Source organism: Chroicocephalus ridibundus, chromosome 1 (genome assembly GCF_963924245.1).
Source record: "Chroicocephalus ridibundus chromosome 1, bChrRid1.1, whole genome shotgun sequence".
Lineage (NCBI taxonomy): Eukaryota > Metazoa > Chordata > Aves > Charadriiformes > Laridae > Chroicocephalus > Chroicocephalus ridibundus.
In genome coordinates, this window is record NC_086284.1 from 163,583,883 (window position 1) to 163,605,470 (window position 21,588).

At 48.5% G+C, this 21,588-nt stretch overlaps 1 protein-coding gene across 1 annotated transcript; it reads left to right on the top strand.

Moving 5' to 3' along the window:
- Positions 1-32: 32 nt before the first annotated feature.
- Positions 33-20,176, top strand: CYTH4 (cytohesin 4). The gene is made up of 13 exons (XM_063322171.1): positions 33-168; positions 6,061-6,143; positions 8,478-8,578; positions 8,838-8,904; positions 11,235-11,353; positions 11,719-11,799; positions 12,496-12,608; positions 13,168-13,316; positions 15,310-15,421; positions 15,869-15,945; positions 16,323-16,394; positions 17,436-17,590; positions 17,917-20,176. The coding sequence occupies exons 1-13, from the start codon at positions 150-152 to the stop codon at positions 17,987-17,989; spliced, it is 1,221 nt and encodes a 406-aa protein (XP_063178241.1). The 5' UTR covers positions 33-149; the 3' UTR covers positions 17,990-20,176.
- The last annotated feature ends 1,412 nt before the right edge of the window (positions 20,177-21,588 follow it).

Consider the following 21,588-nt stretch of genomic DNA (forward strand, 5'->3'; position numbering starts at 1 on the left):
AAGGGAGGAGTCACGGGGCAACCCGCCCCCCTAATGCTGCTACGATCTTGGTCACTGGCTCCAAGTTGTTTCAGTTCTGTGAAGCATCTGAACAAGCAGAAGGCAAGGAGGAGCAACACTTTTGTTGAAAATATATTGCACTCTTCAGGATGGACTTTTGTCCTGCTGGTAAGCCTTGACCGTCTTTTGCCTTGTTTTCTGTGAGGGCTGTGCAATCTGTTTGATGGGGCAGAGCACACCATGAAATCCCAGCAGCTAGAGTGGATGCTGCAGCTGGTGGCTGGAGGAATGAGGCAGTGGAAGATCCCTGGTGGTGCAGCTGATTGCTTGTTAGCCTTCAGCATTAGGCATGGTTTTTGTTTTACTTGCTCTCCCGTAAGCAAACTCCTTTCATATTGGGAGAAATTTTCCCACGGATTTGAATGGCCTTTGTGATGAGAGTGTCTACTACTGTGATCCTTTGTGCTGGTGATCCTGAGCTGAGCTGGGAACCGACTCAGGGGTATCAAGGGTATATGTGACACTTGGGATGAGCACCTATAAGCTTTGGCTTCTCTTCATGCAACTCTGGCATGGCTTGCAAGCTCCCCAGTGGTGTTTCCCTACAGCCCCCAGAAGCTGGTTTGCCTTTGCAGAGCCTCTCATGCAGCTGGGTGTCCCAGTGCAACTCACTTGCAAGGCTTTTGGTGCTGGGGCCTCTCTTGCTTATGTTCGTGTTAAAGGTAAATTACTGTATTAGAGTTCTACCAACCCCAAGTGACCTGCAGGTGGGCCTGCCTGGTCCCGAAATAATCTCAAAAGTCAGATGTGTGTGGGGGGAGATAAGCCACATCTGAGAAACCGAGAGAGACCTCAGGTTTTATTTCCTACTCTGGCAGATGATGGATAAAGTGGTTGGAATTCAGCAGGGAAAGGCTGAATTGCCAGACTGAACATTTCTAGCCTCTGGCTGAGAAAGCTCTGAGTGCGTGTCTGTGCAAAGGCAGCAGACAGGGAGAGATGAAGGGGAATAGGCTGAACAAGGGAGAGGAAGAAAAGGGATCAACTTGCAATGGCCCTACTGTGTCTGACTCTCTGTCCCGACGGGCTTTTGCATATAGGATATAGAGTGCAGAGTGAAGGGAAAAAGCAGTGCCCAGTTTCAACAACTGTTCTGCACTTTTTAGCACTTAGGTGGGTAGCTCAAACCACATACTAGCCTTGCTTGTCAGGGAAATTGGTGGTACCTATGGGAGCTGAGATCTTGCCAGCATCTGGCTATGACTGTTGGTGAAGGTGGGTCTTCTCAGATCACCCAGCCCTCACCACCTGAAAGCAACTGTGGACAAAGCTTCTGCAGGACAAGCTGGGCAGGAGGAGGGGGGATAATTCATGTTTTGCAGCTTACTTTGGGGTGTGTTTTCCACAGAAAAAGTGGCACTCTGAACTGATGGTCTGACACAGTCATTCACTCAAGTTATGTGGTAATTATGTCTTATAAGTAAGTTACACACTGCTATAGCACAATGAGATCCTGCTCAGGGACAATGCAGGTTTGCTTAGCTCTGGCTAGAGGCGGAGCCTGGAGACAGGCAATGCCTGAAGAGACGAGCTGGTTCTGACTGATGTCTTTGCTCAGTCCCAGCCTGTCACTTCACAGCTGGGTAGGAAAGCGGGCTTGTTTGCTGCTGCTCTACCTCGGGAGCCAAGGCTGCCCCAAGATGCAGTTTTCGGGTGAGCTTTAGAGCGCTGGATGTGTTTAAAGTTGCTCAGTTGTGGCATGATTTTCCTCAAGGTCAGAGGTCCACATGCACCTTTTCCTGGAGTCACTCCTACCTGGAGACGCAATGGTCCTCTTAGGTACATGTCTGCCACAGTTGCGTGTGGCTGAGACCTATGTCTGTGGGGAGGCTGCTCTTCCCACAGTGGATGTCCTCTTCCAGCTTCCTTCAGGATCCTCTAGTGACTGTCTGGGTGAGGCCACAGAGTCAGTATGCCAAATCCGTGAGCTTAGTGTGTGAAACATGGGAGACCAGACTGGCACCGTGGCATCATGTACTTGGCTGTGTGGGGTGACAGCCATAGACAAAAGTGGCTGGAAGCTATCCTGATTGCTGCAGGTTGTCTTGTGGGATAAGGGGACCAGGACACAACATAAATTCTTATTCACACCTTTTTCCCCATAGCTGGAATGTGCAAATTAAACCTGTGTGAGGTTCATGTTGAATTTCTTCTGAAATAGGCTGGAAGAGAACTGTGTAGTGGCTGCAGGAGAGAGATAGATTGGGCTGGGGGGAATTGAGGAACTGGTACACTTCCCGTTATCTGCCTGGCACCAGCCTGGTACCTGGCTGGGGAGGTGGTGGTCTGTGCTGAAGATGACACAGCAGCCATATCAAAAAAAAAAAAGGAATTTCAAGTGAAATTCTTCCACCAGACAGCTTCATCCAGGCAGAAGGTGCCCATCAGGCTGCTCTGCTTGTGTGTTGCCATGGGTGGAGATGCCCAAACTCTTTAGCAGCCACACACAGAGCCCTAAATTGCTTTCAAACGGGTCAGCTGAACCTCTGCTGTTATTCTGTGGGTGGGTAGCACGTGGATGGTCTGTAACAGTGCTACAGAGGCAATCATTCTTCGTAACCTTCTGCTACTGTTTCTGCAGTCCATCCTTTCAGCTCTCCTGGGTAGTCACTTCCCACTTACCCCTGTGTCCTAAAAGTTATCTTCCTATTCATATACTTTTACTTGGGATTGAAAGCCTCACTTAGCACCTGGGTAGCTCCGCACAGCCCTTTGAAATGGGAAATGAGACCAGCAGACACAGCACTCTTTGCTGGCCACCTGAGTGCCCGGACTTTTGGGTAACTCCGACCTGCCCTCCAAATAGGGAGGCTGAGGGCGTAAGTCACCACATCTGGAATTGAAGTCTATGTTCTGTTTTGAGTGACAGCACTAAAAATACAAGCTTGGGCAATTCATGAACAACTGGCAGGTCTTTCTGGGTCTGCCCTGAGAGTGGGGAAACAATCTCAAGAGCAGGTGTAAGCCCCACAAAGGTGATGCTGATGTGCTTTCCTTTCAACATTTGCTCTCTGAGAATAAATTCCAAGCAGCAACTTTATGTCCTCTCTGGAGAGGATGCTAGCCAGTTTTTTACATCTTGTGTCTGAACTGGAAGACTTCAGCGTTGTTCTGTCTGACAGCATCCCCCTGAAACCTGCGGGTGTTTTCGTGGTGTGTTCTTCATTGGGGTGAAATTTCCCCCTGTGCAGAGAACCCTGACCAGGGGCTATGCTTCATCTGTGTCCTGACTTAGCCCTAGAGGGAAGTGGAACTTGGTGGTACTGAGGACTTTGACAAGGCTGAAGCTGTTCCTCAGTCCCACGGTGCAGGGACAAATTCCCTCTGCCATTGCAAGCCAGGCAGTGCTTCTCTTGGAGTGTCCCTCTCCTGCCGGCTGGGCTCGTTCTCAATGTGGAGAACAAAGGAAAGGCCTGCTCTTGTTGTCTCATCTGCTGCTTGCCCAGCTGCCTCTGTTGCCTTCACTGCCTTTCTGTGGATGCTTCCCCAAATGAGCCTTTTGTGTTCACTTCCCCTAACTGTAGACCCTCAACGTGTGCAGTAACATTGACGGACAACCTCAAAATAGGATTGAGCAGAGCATTAGGCCTTCTGTTAGGGAAGCACAGTAACGCGCAGACACTGACCTCAGAATTATTTTCCAGGGCAATCAGGGACTTAAGCTGTCTAGGAAACAGGAAACCTTACAAGGACCCTCTCTGCAGCTCAATCTAAATTGCTCTGAAAGTTTGATCCATCCATTTTTTTCCTTACTATGTCACCCTTTCCTGTTTTTTTTTTTACCCTTTGATTGCCTTCCCTTCTCCATGACTCCTATGCTTTTTCTCCCCCACCTTCCCCACACACAGAGTCCTTCCCACGCTTTTCTCATTCTGACAAACTGGACAGGTAATTCACTTGGGAGTTGGGGTTTTCAGGAAGGGGGACTGAGTTATTTACAGTCTCAGCGGGGGTCGCGTGGGTGAGATATTGTCCTCTGGGAGCTTCACGTCTCTTTGAGATGCTTTAGGCTGCTTCAGTAGACACAGAACAACTGAAACAAAGCAACCAGCCACGCTACAGACTTTGCTGACGAGGTGGGGGAAGGGGAGGTTCCTCAGGTATGCCCTGCTTACGTCCCTTTGTGGAAAGAAATACAGGACGAAGGGTCTTGGTGGCAATTTGTCAAGGAATCACCCCAGTGATTCCACAATTATGAGCCCCCGCGGGGGGGAGAGAGAGAAAGCTGGGGAGACCATGAGGCTGGCCTCATCTTGTGCGGACGCCAGAACTGTGGGAGACACACAGTAAGCTGAAAGACCCAGGCACCACAGGGCTGACATTGAAGGGGAAGTCAGCAATCCGCCTAACAAGCAGCAAAGCCACTGCATGGGGTTTTTTGTTGTTGTTTATTTTTGGTTGGTTGGTTTTTGTTTGCTTGCTTGCTTCCTTGCATGTTTGTTTGTGTTTGTTTTCCCCTCACATGCTCATTTGGCTGTTATCAGCCGCTGGATGACACAGGTTTTCTTCCTCCCTCGACCAGCGTCAGCAATCAGTCAGCTTCTTTCAGCTCTTCAGGGGAGTTGCTTGCAGAGCCGGGAGGGGACGTGGGTCCTTCCCAGCCCTGGCTTCATGCTGGATCCTTGCCTAGTGATTTCCGCCCAGAGGCTCAGCAGCTTCTCCCCAGGGAACGCAGCGCTTGAAAACAGCGGGAGAAGTGACGGGAGAGAGGCTGCAGCCTGAGAAAAGTCAGAGGACAGACTTAGCACATGGAAACCCAACCAGGCAGGAGGGTGAGAGAAAGATTAGGATCAGGGAAGGCAGGTCTCTCTGAGCTGTTGTGGCCGTGACAGGAAAGAAGCATATGTGCTCTGAGATGACTCCCCTTGCTCCCTTTTCCTTCTGTCTGTCTTGGCTGGTTCCTTCCCCTTTTTTCCCCACTCGTATTTATAGCAGTTGTTTTGCATGTGAGATCCACACTAAGAGAATTTCCAAGGCAGCTGGTGCCGCTTCCCCTTTTTCCAGGAAGAAGGGAGGCCCAGAGGATTTTGGTTTATGAAACAGTGGAGCAGGGCATCCAGTAACCTGACGTGGCTCCCTGGAGAAGCTTTGTCTCACAGAGTTTGGGTGCAGCAAAGACCCTGTCTGCAAGTTCTGCAGTGACCTCCCAGGAGCTCCAGTGCTCTCAGCCTTGTCTGAGCCCTCTGTTTTTTTTCCTGGGGTTCACCATCTGCTTTGCCTCTCTAGGGCTGCAGCCTCCTCTTTCTCCTTGATTAAGAGGTTGTGCTTCACCTGGTTTATATTTAGCAGCAGTGCTATCACCCCAATTCTTCTAGGTCTTTTATGAATCATTTTGTGGTTGCCTTGGCTCTGCTGGTATCTGTTTAACTTCCTGTACATTACAAGGAAACCTCCTCTTATTTCTGCATTGTCTGTAGTCCACAGAACAACAGCCTCCCACAGATGCTCCTTCTTCAGCAAGGCTTTCATCCCCCCAGATCCTGCCCTCAGACTTTAAAAACCTCAATTCTCTCTCTTAAGCCATTTCTGACTCTAGCTGTGGTGGATCAATCCATGAAGCCAGTGGCTCTTCATGGGAGGTTTGGATGTAGATTAAGTAATTAGGTCACAGCTTTTCAGTACATAAAGGTGACTGACATAAAAACCACCAAAGAGCATTTGGTAGGACCTCTTCATGCTGCTCGCAGCAAGCAAAATCGGTTGAGTAGGCGGGGGTGGCGGGGGGGATGTTGCTGCAGGGTTACATCAGAGGGCTACCAGCACAGCGGCTAGCTGCTAGGAGGGATATATGGGTTTGTGCTGCTCACTCCGGTCTGAGAACCATTTTCAGGGCAAAGCTGAGGTGCAGTGGCTGCAACAGCGGGGAACATAGATGCTGAAACACAGGAATCAGTGCTGCTGTGGCATGACCCTAGGAGAGGATAGGCCCTGAGATGTTGAGGCAGCTTTTCCTGTGATATGTGGGCCCTGGTACTATTCTCAGACATCTTGTTCTTCCAGGGTCAACTGACCTGAGTGAGGCTGAAGAGGCTGAAATAGAGACAATCAGGCAGCACAGACAGGAGCTTTTGGAGGACATTAAGGTAAGGACGATGCTGTTCCTCCCGTCTGCCTAGCCTTCTCAAAACTGTCTTCACCAAGGAGTGTCTTCACCAAGGAGTGTCTTCACCAAGGAGTGTCTTCACATAAGAGTCAGGCCATGCAGAAATGCTCTTGCACGGGAGACATTTGCTCTGGCATGATCCAATTTAAATTCCGAATTTCAGGCTGCCCTGCTATATTTGCTACCAGTGTACATCCAACCTGTGGTACTCTCTGCTGCAGGAGTCATCAACTACCCTAATAAGACATTTGAAAATGTTGGTCAGCCCATTAGCAGGGATGAGCTGGGATTGCATATTTAGGATTAGGGAAATGAGCATGACTTTACTAAGTCATACTGGCAGGGGTCTGGCTCAGCATTTATGATTATTTTTAATTACTGATTACCTGATAATGACATATCAGTCCTAGTTACCTGATGCATCCCCCTGTGTTTATTAAACTTTTGTTTGGTTTGTGGACCTCTAACAAGCTCTTCATGCAGGATCCTGTCTCTTTAGAGAGATGTGATGGCAAGACCTTCTACACAAATTTTCGTGGTTGAACTTGCTTTTCTTCTTTTCTTTTAGCAGACCCAAACATTTATCCACTGAATCCTGAAATGTCTGAAAGTGTCAGATTCAAAATCAGTCAGTAATATCGCATCGCAGCCATGCATGGTCCCATACACTTTCTATTCTATTCTGCCTCCACCACCATGCAATATGGTCTCCCATTTGAGAGAGCTCATTGCACTGGATCATGGGACTTGCACTGATTTTCCCCACAACATGAAGATGTCCAGGTGCCTGCGGAATAGGTGCAATATTTCCTTGTGTAAAAGATTAAGCCAAACTCCCTACTACTTCTCAGGCCTCCAGATTCACCATCTCTGCTGCAAATCAGAATGGTTTCTTATCTTTTCTTGCAAAACAGGCTATGAACATATGTGCGTGTGGTTTGCTTGTATGTGTTTCTTAACTCTTCCATTTTCAGAAGGGGCAATGGGCACTGTAGGAGGCAGGATGCTTGAATAGGAATACTACATTTTTTACCCACTCTGGACAGAGAAAAGCTGCTAGACTACACAGACCCATACTCTAAATCCCAAAGCCATTAACCAATGGGGTATCTATTGTCCAATGGAGCAGGATGAGTTTAAGTGAAAGAGCACCGAGAACTAGACACATTGTCCCAGATGGATTTCTTCAGAAAGTATCTAACAATACCCTTTAACGCAAAGATGTGAGGGGAGAGAAAGGAGGGGAGAAGATGGGTCTAGACTTGCCAGTTACACTGCCAAAAGACAGCAATGAATAAAATAACAAAACTGATAATAATTTGAAATTCAGGAGTGAAGATCACAGCTTTGTTATGTTTGCACAATACCTAAAGTCTGGGGACTGATGAAGCACAACAGAATGAAGGCCAGAGCAAAACCGAAATCCAGAAGCTCTTTTAAATTATGGGATATTGGAGAACTCCAGTTCCTCTATTTGGGTGCATATTGCGGCCCCACCCTCACTTCTTGTTGAGGCAAGATCTGTTATAAAACAACCCTTCTTCCCCTGCCCATTCTGGTTTGCACGGGGAAGAATTCAGCTGATTCCTGGAAGAGAGCTGTGACGAACTCTGGCTCTGAGGAGGACCGTAATGCAGGATGGAAGCAAGGAGATATAGACATCTTCATTTCCTTGGTAACACAGAATATCCAGCCAAGAAGGCCATGGTCTGTCAGGGGCCTAAAAGAAACTGAATTCTACAATTGATTTTTTAAAATTTGGCAGTGATTGCTCTTCTTTTACTCCTCCTCTCTTCTTTCTCCACCTAAAGACAGGTATCTGCTCAATGGTATTTGAATGATAGGTGTGTTAAAAACTCTGTGTTTCACAATGATGTGGCTACTTTAGGTTCATATTGACCTCACATTTGCTGGTTCCACTTCCCCTTTCCTGGATGTGTGGTATGGCTATGCAAAGTAAAAAGTTAGAAGGAAATGGGCACAATGGAAGGAGTCTCATATCTGACATTGTTTGAGGAACTGAAATCAACACTGGGGTGAGTTCTCTGACACTCTCCACACTGGCTGAGCTTGATTCTCCAGCCTTAACTGACAACAGGCATGAGAACATCCTTTTGCCCCTCTCTCCCATTGTTTTAATCTGGAATCCAGCAGAGTCACCCCAGAGCAGTGCCCATTTCAGAGACATCCTTGGCTGGTCATGACCATCTAGCCTGTACTTGTCCTATGATTGAGGAAAGAAGTAAGACATGCTCTGTACATATCTGCTGTTTTTCTCTTCATCACCTTCATCCTGCTGATATTTCTTTTGCAGAAGCTGAAGGAAGAGATTGCTCAAGTGTTTGCAGAGATTGAGTGCTTCCAAAATGCAGAGGAAAGGCAAGAGGCAGACAGTAATCCTGGGGAGCAGACCAGGCAAGTGGGACAAGATGGGTATTCTTTTGTTTACAAAGTCTTTCTCTTGATGTTGAGAAAACAAAAACACTGATGGGATTTTGGATCACAACAATGACAGGGAAATGAGACCAGGAGTACCCTTCTCTCCCCTGATATTTCTCTTTTTATTCCTGGATAGTCAGTCTCCTGTCCTTGAGATATCTGAGTTACCTTGTGAATGAGTTGAAACATGGCCCTTTATTCTAAGTTTGACTTTCCTTCTTCTTCGTGTTTGCAGCAAACTATCACAGAGGGATAAACTTCTGTCCCTGGGCCGTAAGAAATTCAACATGGACCCTGCAAAGGTAGGATTTGCTCCTTCCATTTATGAGGAGAAAGCTGGGAGGAAGAACTTCTGTTGGTTACTGGTCCACTTGCAGCCACCCATGTCGAAGGAACTACAGCATGGGACTGTGTGGCTGGTTTCCTACCTCACTAAGGCTCCAGTTTATAGCACCCTCCTTTCAGTTCCTGAATAAGGTCTTCTGATATGATCAAGCTGTGTTGCCTCTCCACTTCATGAGCCTATAGGCCATCCCATCAGGTGCAACCCAAAATTAAGAGAAATAAAGGGAAGATGGTTTAACACTGCCAATGTGTCAAGGAGCCTTCAACCCAGTGCTCCTTCAGCCCAGCTCTTCTTGCCTGTGAGAGGCTAAGAATTGGCCATAGTGTGGTGGAGGACGCAGGAAGTAAGAAGAAGGTGAGGTATTCAAGAGTGTGTCAGGGTTCTTGGCTCATTTAGAACAGAAGAGGACAAGCTGCCTCTGTAATTTTGGAAGTAGTTTTGGTTTTGATAGTACTGGTTGGATTGTGGAGTGAATCCAGGTTTTCCACTTTCTGGGACTCTGACCAATGGGGTACAGACTCCATAGCCTTCAGCCCTCTGCAGAAAGCTCTAAAATCCTCATGATCAAGTACAGAAGATGTGAGAAAGACAGTTTTTTCTTCCTTCCTCCTCACTGGTGCACCATTTTTTTGAGCTCTGTAAGGAAAACCACAAGCTGCGATTGAACGGTTGCTCATTGTCAGTTAACCACCACAGCTAGCATCTTGGGTAGCTGCTGGTCTGAGTGACAACTTTTCATGCCTCCTCCTCTGCTGTGCTGAGAGATTCAAGATGTCTTTTCCCCAGTGTCCGCACCAGAGCTGGAATGCTTGCCAGTCCCCTGGACATCCCTCTGCCAGTGGGAGCTGTCTCAGACCAGTGATATCAATACTTACAGCCTGCGTGAGAGCAGGTTTCCTTTTGTCTTTCCATCTGACCTTGGTTTGAAGCCCCAGAGACATGTCTGTGCCATGCTGTGCAGAAATACCTGAACTAGTTCTGACCCCAAATCAGTTTAGCTTCGTTAGTTCAATGCTGATCAGCCTGGTCTAAATGTTATACTGTGCGCCTGTATTGTTTTTACTTTAGAATAAGCACATGCAAATCTCTGTTTATTGCTTCCCTTTTGCCATATGCCATAGGCTGACACGGGCTGCAATGCAAGGAACTTTCTTTGCCCTCCTTGCTAAGGTGATACTTCTTCCATGCAGTGCTGATACTTTAAATGTGTTCCTACCACCAAGATCTCAGGGCAAATTCCTGAGGCTAGAGGAGGTAGGCGTTAGGAAGGCGGCTGAACAAAACCTTTTGGGAGAAACATTTTCTTCTGGAAAATGGAGCTACATCATCACTGCAATGCTTTGCAAAATTAAATTGATCTTACCGAAATTCCATCTGGGGAAAAAGAAAGGAAAATAGTGTGGAAAAATCTCACAAACATTTCAATTTCTTCTTTTGAAACTGCTTTTTCTTTGGGGCATTTTAGAAATAGTTTCTTATATATTACAAGGCAAAGTGAATTGATTCTGTTGAAGTGAACATTTTGATGGATCTAAAACAATTTTCATTCCTTTATTGTATTTTGTGAGGAGAATTGCAATGTGGTCTGGAGAGTTGCAGTGTTTTTAGATATTGCTAAGAATCTGAACAAAACCTCAACTTTCTGTGACTTCGAAAATCATGAAATTCCCTCTAAAGTAGAGTGTTGACTCTTTGCACGGCCCAACTCAGACCGTCTATATTCCATAAAAAGCATACTCCACCCTTACTGGCTGGGGAGGATGGAGCTGAAAAGATTGCAGACTTCTCTGTTCTGTGGCGTAGAAGATAATTTGGGGCTGTCTCAAGCCCATATTTTTGTCTGAGCATATTTTTTGATTTTGTCTCTTTTTAAACAAACATTTTTCTCTTTAAGTTAATTTAGAAAAAAATTACATTTAGAAAGAGAACGCTGAGATATTTTGATTGAAAATATTAAAATGAACTACTGTGCCTTAAATCTACTTGCTTTTTGGACTTTTAACCTACATCGCCCTTTTTCGTTAGCTTGAGTTTCTGCCCCAGTGAAACATTTATGCAAATCTAGGGACAAAATGGAAGTGGGACTGACACACCGCGGTAGATGAAGAGGGACAGAACAAGGTGGGGGAACATGGCTGTGGTCTTCCATGAAGGGAGGGGCTCAGGAGTAACAGAGGAAGAAACGTCATCAACGCCAAGGAAGGCTGATATCAGGGTGTTGAGGTTCTACTTTCTTATCTGGCCACACAGCTGTCTTACTTCACTGTCTTGCTTCTCCTTCCCCAGGGGATCCAGTACCTGATTGAGCACCAGGTACTGTCCTCAGACCTGCAGGAGATCGCCAAATTCCTCCACAAGGGTGAAGGCCTGAACAAGACAGCCATTGGGGATTACCTGGGTGGGAGGTAAGCAACGCAGACAGGATGAGGAGGTCCTGTCCAGCCTGGCCCCTCTCAACTACCATTTTAGATGACCCCTGGCAGACCTCAGTCAGGTGCCAAGACTGAACACACCTCAAACTGAAGTGGGCTGGGTGGGCAGTACACTCCGGGGAGGGGGCCCTTTGGAGTGTGGCTAAGGCTGGCCATATGGGCTACCTGTCTGTAATGGGGTCAGTCTTCCCAGACAAGAGTGCGCATCTTGGCTTCTTATTGGTCAGAGGGGAAGTGGAGGCTGGGATGGAGCCAGGTGCATGTCATCACATTAAGGGGCATCCAAACTGAGGAGGATCAAAGCTCTCTTCTGACCTTTTCCCCCTCTCCTCTCCCAGGGACCCCACAAACATTCAGATCCTCCAAGCCTTTGTGGCATGTCATCAGTTTGCCAACCTCAACCTGGTGCAGGCACTCAGGTGAGTGAGCATGCAGAATGCAGGGGATGGAGCAGGAGCCTGCTCAGCCACTGGGTCTTACCACCCAGGAAGGTTGTGAAGACCTACTGGGCCAAAATGAGGCTTCCCAAGGCCCTGCTGTGTGTGTTGGCCCCAAGACCGTTGCTCTGTGAGGTGTTAGCACCTTTTCTTGGGGGAATTCTTTCACGGAGTTCTTGGGGAACTCTGCATACGGCCACTCCTTGTCTGTACTGGCCATATGCAGAGAAGATGGGGAAAGCAATGTGAGTCATCATGGCTTGATTACTTAGGGGGATGGGGCAAGTCATTTCCTGCACCAGGAAACATGTCTGTCCACAGTGCCCATCATGTCAGTGACAAAGTGACTCTGTCTTAGGGCATCTTGTTTTCTTATAGGTCAGCCCTCTGGCAGGACTTTCTCTTGGCGTCTCTGCTGCCTTGCAGGGCAGTCATTAGGGAAGAGGAGCCACAATTTCCAGAATGCTTAGTTCTGATTCCTCCTTTTAGTGTGCTTGGGCTGATGAGCCCAGGCAAGTTCTAGAGAGAGGAGGAGACCTCCTGCTCCATGCACTGTGTAGTCTCCTCAGTGTAATGGGATGACTTCTTTTATTTTCATGATAACCCATGGGTTGGGGGAAGGGGTAAATGTCCCTTGCACTCAATCTGACTAACTCTCTGGCATGCTGCTCCCAATAGACAGTTCCTATGGAGCTTCCGGCTGCCCGGGGAAGCACAGAAGATTGACCGGATGATGGAGGCCTTTGCCAACTGGTACTGCAAGTGTAACCCAGGAGTATTCCAGTCCACAGGTAGTTATGGGGAGAAGAAGATCTTTAAAGCTGAGCTCCATTGTTTGCTAGAGAGAGGATCTTTCCTTTTCCATTCACAAAGTACAGACGGCATCACTTGGAAGTGTGAATATTTTCCCTTAAGCTGAAGAAGGCAGCCCAGTTCCTGTGAAGCTTTTCAATAGGCTGAGGGTCTTCAGTCCTCCTTTTGCTACCTGCTGCAGTCCATCCCCATGAGCAATAGACTTAAGTGCTCCCAGCCCCACATGACGTACGCCTCATCACAGCAAGGACAGCACTGACAGACACGGGTCTTTCCTGCTGGCAGAGCCATTATCAGACCAGATCTACCCAACTTGCCCCATTACCCTGAGTGGATCTCTAGCATAGGATATCAACTTTCCTCTAGCCCTGTCTGTCCCTCTTACTCCTAGCAGAGGGGATATCTCCCTTTTCTTCCTACAGTGGAGGGGATAGGACTGTTCCCCAGTGACTGGAAACCAAGCCACCTGATAGGGTGTGGGTTGATCTGCCCTGTAAGACAAGTGCCACCCATCCTGGTTTTCTTTCTCGTTGCCAGATACCTGTTATATACTCTCCTTCTCTATCATCATGCTTAACACCAGCCTGCACAACCCCAATGTGAAAGACAAACCTCACTTTGAAAGGTTTGTATCCATCAACAGAGGCATTGACAATGGAGGGGACCTGCCAGAAGAGCTCTTAAAGGTAAGAAGACCTTCCATTTTCCCATCAGTCCCTCTTTTCTCTCTGTCTTGGGGTTCACTGAGAAGCAAGGTCCACAAGCCTTAGTGTAATACAGGCCTTCTGCTGTACAAGGGGAAGGGCTACCTCTACAACTACCTGAAAGGAGGTTGTAGAGAGGTGGGTGTTGGCCTCTTCTCCTAAGTGAATAATGACAGGACCAGAGGAAATGGTCTGAAGTCGCGGCAGGGGAGGTTTAGATTAGATATTAGGAAGAATTACTTTACTGAAAGAGTGGTCAGGCACTGGAACAGCCTGCCCAGGGAGGTGGTTGAGTCACCATCCCTAGAGGTGTTTAAGAAACGTGTAGATTTGGCACTTCAGGGCGTGCTCTAGTGGCAGAGATTGTAGGTGATTTTTTGTGTGTGTATGGTTGGACTCGATGATCTCAAAGGTCCTTTCCAACCATGAAGATTCTATGATTCTATGAAAGAGGGCAGTATGTACAAAAGCAAAGCTGGAAAACATGGAAACTGCTTTGGAGACAGGCTGCACACATGTTTGTTGGTGAGGACATGGAGCAAAAAGACGGGGCTGGAGACATTCAGGGAATAGCAGTATTAGTTAAATAAAGTTTGTGCTTTTAGTGTGTCCATGTGAGATACTGTAACTGTGTGAGAGAAGAAGATGTGAGCTGTGGGGTGTCTGTGTGTCATGTAGATATGAGATTGTGTGAATGGGACACCCACCTCTGTGGGAGGCAGCTGGGCACCTTACTCTTTTGGTCAGCTTTGAAAGTCCTAGCCCCCAAGGGGACTGACTGTTTCTTGTGTGTGTCTGTGTGTGTGAGACAATGTCACCGTGGCCCAGATGATTATGAATCCCTGTCTCAGCTGCCTCCAGTGTTCACATCAGTCAGGACAGCAGTGCCTGACCTCTCTTGCACCAGGACGTATCTTTGAATGAGTAGAACCAACAAGCCACAAGTGAATGTCAGGGGCTTTTCCAGCACCTCTCACAGCATCTGCACAGCTCTCAGCAGGTCCATGGCGTCTCTGATCCCAGAGGCTGAAGATGCAGAGTGGGGCAGATTGAGACAGGGGATGCATCCATTTGCAAAGCTGGAGCTAGCATTTTCCCAAAGGCTTAGCAGGCATGGGACCCACCCTATGAGGCAAGGTAGAGGTGGGCAGCCTACCAACATGTGTCTAGCTTCACCCAGCCAACCTGAGGGAAATAACTTGTGCCTTATGTCAAAGAGGCTGCCTGCATCCCATGCTTGCCTTTGCTGAGCAGCATCCCCTTGGGGTAAAGGCTTTAGATATTTCTCCAGAGTGTCATTTCTTTCAGGCAGTTTGAGAGAAGTTGTGGGAGCCTGTAGTTTAATTCTTTTTCTTGGCGTTGGGCTTGTGTAATAAGCGATGGCAAATCCAATGATGTGAGCAACATTTCTGTATCCCTTGAAAGCAGCCTCCCTGTCACTCTGCTGTTATGAATGTCACACTGTGTCCCCCCCAGTGCAAAAGCCTTGGTTCTATGGAATGTGCCTCCTTGTGGTCATGTAGATGTGCGTGTTAGTCTCTGCATACAAGTTCTCAGCAAAGTGTTTGGCACCACCAACCCAGGGCCTAAATAGGACTGCAGTCTCTGCTGTGCCATGTCCTTCCCCCAGTGCCTTAGTATTACCCACTGTGGCACTTGTGACATGCTGGGTTTGGTCACTGCGGTCTCTCTTGATATGGGTACATGCTTTTGTGTCTGTGGCTTTCCAAATTGTGTCTCTTTTTTGACACAGGATGCAGAAAAGAGCTGGTGATCACCCATGAGATCCTGTGAGGTGTAGGCTGAGGGTTGTTGTACCCCGCCAGCGCTCAGTGCACGCTCTCTGCTCCATTCACCCACCTGCCCCTGTGGAAACAAAGTGAGGAGCCAGGTGGCCCTAGGAGGGTTGTGTACAAGCTTTGTGAGAAATCTGTCTTTCTTTCTCTCTCTTTCCCTCACCAATGCTCTGGGGCAGAACCTGTTTGAGAGCATCAAGAACGAGCCATTCTCCATACCAGAGGATGATGGGAACGATCTCACACATACTTTCTTCAACCCTAACCGTGAAGGCTGGCTCCTGAAACTAGGTAAGGGGGAGGATTCTCCTGGCTCCTCTCAATTGCGTGCCCGCCTGCCTCCCACCACAAATATACCCCCAAGAACCCACCAGTATCTCCACTGTCCTTCCCTCCCTTCCTCTGCGACGGGGTGAGGCTGACACCTGCTGTTGAAACCAGCCGCCTGCTCTCTCCTCCCAGCCCACTCCTGCAGGCTCTGACTGCTCAAAAAGGGACTCAAAAAGAGATCCCTCACCCCTCCCCATTCCCAGCCCCATCGGAGTAAAATTGTCTCCCTCTGTGTGCGTGCCCACCACACGGCATCACATCAGCGGTGAGCACCACGGATGCCTCCTTGGGGCTGTTCTACGGGGAGAGCTAGGAGTGTATGTCTGTGCGGGCATCTCTGGAGCTTGAGGGGGGCGGGAAGGATGGCAGAGTGTGTGACTAATGGCTTTTGAACCTCACTGCCTTTAGGCGGACGTGTGAAAACCTGGAAACGCCGGTGGTTCATTCTGACCGATAACTGCCTCTACTACTTTGAATATACCACGGTAAAGGCTTAAATCCTGGTTGGGAAACTGTGTCCTGGGTGGTTACGAGCCTCTGAGGGGCCAGGGAGGAGGAGAGGGTAGGGGGTAACTCTTTCTTTCAACGCTATGCTCCCAGACTGAACTCAGACCTCCCTTCCCTCCTGTGCTCTTTCCTCACCTCTGGTCTTGCGGAGGAGAGAGGCTGGACACTGCAGCTATTGCTGGGATCTCCTGTTAACTAAGCTCCCCGTTGTGTAAATGGAGATGGTGTCCCCAGGAATACACTGCCCCTGTCACCCCCCTGCAAAGGCACACGTCTGAGAAATCAGGGAGGCTGTAAGCAGTGGCATAGGTGCGGGGAGCATATTGGGTGTTAATTCATGTTTCCTTGCCTTCAGGACAAAGAGCCTCTGGGCATTATACCCCTGGAGAACCTATCAGTCCGGAAAGTGGACGATCCCAAAAAGCCAGTAAGTCTCCATTGCTTGGCACTCTGCCAACGCAGGCTCTCAGGTAATTAGAGGGAAGAGAGGATGCAGACGCCCTATTCTTACCTTGCTTCTCAGGGGGAAGGTGCCATCCCAAACTGCCTTGTCCCCCCATATAAACACGATGGTATCTAAATAGGATTGTATTTTACTAGGGAAGATCTGGTGTGAATGGCTACCTATCCTTTGGCTGGCTGCATTGTGTGTGTATGTATGTGTATTCCAGCACTGGAACAGGCTGCCCAGAGAGATGGTGGAGTCTCCAACTCTGCAGACATTCAAAACCCTCCTGGACGCGTTCCTGTGCAACCTGCTCTAGGTGACCCTGCTCTGGCAGGGGGTTGGACTAGATGATCTCCAGAGGTCCCTTCCAACCCTATGATTCTGTGATTCTATGATTCTATGATTCTAGGTGTGTGTGTATGTAGGGGCACAGAGATGAGTGCATACAGCTGACGCCCTCCTCATTTGGCACCAGGAGATGTGGGTTCAATTTCTCTCCCCAGAGCTCTTCATAGTTAGTTACAGCATGTGTAGACCAAACAGCTTGTGGTGTCAGGAAACTTGACCAGGAAGTGATACTCTGTCTGTGGATCTTCTATGGATACCCACTCTTTGGTGTGGCATGGCCCTTGGAGAAGTGTATTCTGCCTGTGTGGTGGCACCCAGAAGAGAGGATGTTGCATTTGCTTAAAAGGGGAGGAGATCTTCATAGGTGAAGCAGAGTTACAGATCCCAGGAGCTTTCTGATAACTGTTGGTCCTCCACTTCTCCATAAACCCTCTTTTAGTGTCCAGCCCTTCACAGGAGGGCTGTGTTTACCTAAGAGGGCTGGTCTGGAGATCTAAACTCATAGGGGAATACTTGGGGTGGGGAACGAAAGGCTCTCTTGCATTTCAGAGACAGAATGCTCTCCTCCCCTTTGGAAGCTCTCTGAGCCCATCACCCATGGTTGAAGGCAGCTCAGGTTCCTTGGTCCACCCTGTCCTCCCCTACTGCTCAACTTTATTCCCTTTCTGACAGAACTGCTTTGAGCTCTTCAATCCCAACTGCAAAGGGCAGAAGATCAAAGCCTGCAAAACAGATGGGGATGGGAAGGTGGTTGAAGGCAAGCATCAGTCCTACAAGATCTCAGCAGCCACACCAGCAGAACGTGATGAGTGGATTGAGGCAATACGGTGAGGAGACCAGAATTGGAGGCCTGAGTTTGCCTTTGTTCAGCCCCAGGGACAAATGGTCACACGGTTTATTTGGCTACTAGTGCTTGAAAAAGGGTGTGGAAAGATATGTTTGAAGTCTAGTAACTGTGGTACCTCTTGACTTCAAAGAGTTTCAAGGTCGCTTCTGGAGATTCTCTAGCCACAGCTAAATTCTCTGCTGTGGGTCTGCAGATCTCCAGTCTTACATTTTGGTGAGTGGTCTCTCTGCACAAGTTCAGTTAAGATGCTTGTACTTCTCTCCAGCATTAAATCTTACTTTTTCTCCAATTTCCTCTTATTTCCAGGACCAGCATCACACAGGATCCTTTCTATGATCTGGTCTCTGCCCGTAAGAAAAAGATTGCCAGCAAAAACTGAGCCCTGAACTGGTCACTGGCAGCAGGAAGATGTAGTTGTTGGACAACTTCCCTCCCATGCTGGGCTCTTCCAGTGAAGAAATTTGGGAGCATTGGTTCCCTCTGTCTCCCACTTGGCAGGAAGATGACTGACAGGACAACTTGCCAGATTTGCTTCTTCCCTTTCCAAACTGAAGGCAGAGGTGCAGGGTGCGATCCACTGAGGACTGTCAGAACTGTTGGCACAGTGTTTCCCGTGTCCAAATGTAAAGGGTGAACAGCAACTGGCCTTTGGGTTCTCCCATAGAGCCCCAGGCATGTAGGACAGGATCCGAGGGGAGACGAGAATATCTCCAGCCCTTCTTGCCATCAGACCAGGCCTGGGTATTTTTCTGTGAGGAATGATATAGATGCTCTTGGAGCAACCAAGCGTGGTCCAGTCAGTTGCAGAGCAGAAAAGCCCCAGTGGTTTGCCTTCCACAAACAGATGTATAGTGACTGTGGAGAAGAGGCCATTGATACTTAAGACCTCACTGTGAAACTAGAGGCCAAGGGAAGATAAGAAGCCCTCTGCTCGGAAGAGAACCCTCTCTACGTCTTCCTGTAGCTGTGAGGGCTGTAATCCTGGGAAGTCCCTGCTCTGTAACTGAGTCATGGGTTTTGTTGGATGGGGAGATAAAGGGTAACTGAGTGTAGAGAGGTTGTGGGACAAGGGAAGCAGCTCTGGGTCTTTGGTCTTTCTGTTTTGAGACTCAGGGACCACCATAGGTCTCCCTGGGGAAGAAACCTGAACACTAGCTCTTCTGGCTGATGGCTCCCCAGCAAAGGTTGCTTCCTTGTACCACCCCAGAGGCCTGGGCTTTGTATCTGAAAGGTCTGCAGCCAGAAGGCATGAAAAATTGGAGGTGCATACACACCACACACACAAGCACACACACACACAGGGGCATTCCCATCTTCACACAGTGGTTCCATCTGGACTCTGGGTTTTTTTTATCTCTTGTGTAGAGAGAGAAATAAAAGTGCTTGAAAACAAGCCCAAAACCCAGGGTAAGACGATCATTTTAGTGATAAGGACAGAGGATGTGAGATAAGAGTGTCGTGTTCCTGCGCCTAGCAAAGCAGCCTGAGCACCACCGCAGCTCTGCACTGCACCCAAAATGCAGGCAGGGCACAAGCAGGCAGCTGCTGGGCGGCGCGGGTGGGAGGAGCAGTTAATGGGACCAGAGGAAAGGTGCAGGGAGCTGTAACACTGCAAGCTGGGAACAGCACGGAGTCAAATCCCAGCGACTTGCTAGAGGCAATTACATCTGTGGGGTTAAAGGATGTGATAAGCTATTGCTAGTTCTTCTGTTACCTTTCGGGTCTCTTCTAGTAAACACTGGTGCTGTCTCAGTCTCTTGCCTTTTTTTTCTTCCTGCAGAGGGCTCTATCTACCAGGCAATCTGCAGCAGAACCAGCAGAGCCCGATTATTCATTCTAGTTATTTTTGCCCCAGCCACAGGAATGTTGAATTAATTTCAAGAGGCAGGGAGTGTATCTCAGAGTTGAAGCACGCGCTCACCCCGGAGAAGGAACGTGAAGGTTTTCTTCTGCTCGCGCCTGCAAATGTCTCCTGCCCTGAATCTCTTTGTCACTGATGTGATACGGAGTGAGCTCGCTGCCCACTGCTCTAGAGCACATGTGCTCACACTTTGGGTTCAATCTTGCTTTGGGTTCAATGCAGGGAGGCAGGGTCATGTCCAGAGGTGGGAGGAGAAGTCAGAATCTGGCCCTTTATCCTGGCAACATCTCCAAGATATGCAAAAGAAATATAAATATGCACTTGGTTGGTAAAAGATGCCTCAGAGCCTAGGATTTGGGTGAGAAATGTCTGTTCTAGTGCCTCGCAGGCTCATGCTCTGTGTGACAAAAGCCATCAAAATGTAGCCTGGAGTCTCTCTTCTACCCACAATCTGGTCTTGGGTGAGGGAATCCAGGCTAAGCCTTTCCCAGAGTTCACCTGGATCATTCCTATCACAGCAGGGTCTACCCAAGCTCTTCCCAGTCCCTCTTCATCCCAAATCCTTGCAATTCTCTTCAGGCTGGCTACGTCCTTTCCCCTCCCATCTTCCCCCAGATACCCAGGCAATGCAGAGCAGAATTATTCCTAGTGGGGACAGGATTAGGACAACTTGTGAGAGGCAAAACAATGCACGGAGACAGGCAATTGTGTCATTTCCATCCATCAAACTAACCACAAGAGTCAGGTGGAGATGGACCGGGTTTCCTCTCCCCTAGAGACTGTAGTAGGGAGAGAGTAAGTTTGAATTTCCATTGCCTTTCCTTAACTCCAGAACAGAAAATTCAATTCCAGGCTCCTTGCTATACCATATCCCAATCTCCTCAGTGCCATGAACACAACGGTACCTGGTGTTGCCCACCAGCAATGCAACATGTTCACTCACCGACTGCTATCCCTGACCTCATGCCTGCTGAATACCAGTGCATTTTGTATTGGCCAGACTGTCTCAGGACTGGTCTATAAAATGACCACCCACTCATATCCGTGTGCTTTGACAGCCACACTTGGAGCCCTTGCAAATTTATGACCGGAATGACCTGTGACAGTAGAATGGCCTCACCAGGGAATGTGTTGCTGGCCACCATCACACATTCCCTTTGCTGAGGGCAACTGCAGCAACACACACATCAATGCATACACACAGACACACAGACACACACAGAGCCCTTCAGGTACTAAGTCTGACTGATATCTGGTAGATGTGTTCCTCTTTCTTATCATAGGCAGCGTATGTGGCTCACACAGACATACACCCAGAAGACTGACACGTATTCCCTGCCTGCCTAAGGACTCCTGCGCACATCCAGCAATTCATTTTCATAATAAATGTCCATCTATTTTAATAAAAGGGCTGGGAGGAGAATACTGCAGATGTGTGGAATAAACCACATCACTGCATCCTGCCTCCTGCCCTCTTCTTCCCTTCCTCCTGTCCCCTGTTTACCAGCTCCTTTTCGGAAGGGTAATACATTTTAAAAAGGCTTTCTAGAAATTGTTTGCAGCGACAGAGATGGAGCAGCTGTGAGGAGAGCCAGCAGTCTCATTCAGTACAGCTTAGGTATCAAGCAAAGGATAGGGAAAAACTCTGGGATGTGGAGGGGAAGAGCAGTGTACAAAGGGAGACAGACTGGACTGAATTATGGATTCAGAGCTGATCAAACGGCATGAGTCGAACCTGTCTTTTTCCAGGAGGTAAATGCCCTTGGTGATGGGAGCTCATGAGCCAACGGAAAGCCTGTCGGGAGGCAAGACTCTGCAAGCGAGTCAGCCAGGAGTGGTCCTCAGTGGTGGGGTAAGAGCACCCATTTGAGATACTGTCCATGCCTGGCAGGCCTGAAACTGCTCAGCTGTGTGTCACACATGCTTCAGCACAAAGGGAAAATCAAGCAGCTCTCTCCTGCTAGCTAAACTGGGTTATGTGGAGTGGGACTGCCAGCCTTTCAACTCCCTCTGCGAGACAGCATGTGAGCCCTCACACCTCATCCTTCCACAGCAGCGCAGGGATTGCCACCAAGAGGGGTCAACAGGTTTGCCAGCTTGTCCCGTAAACCTGGAGG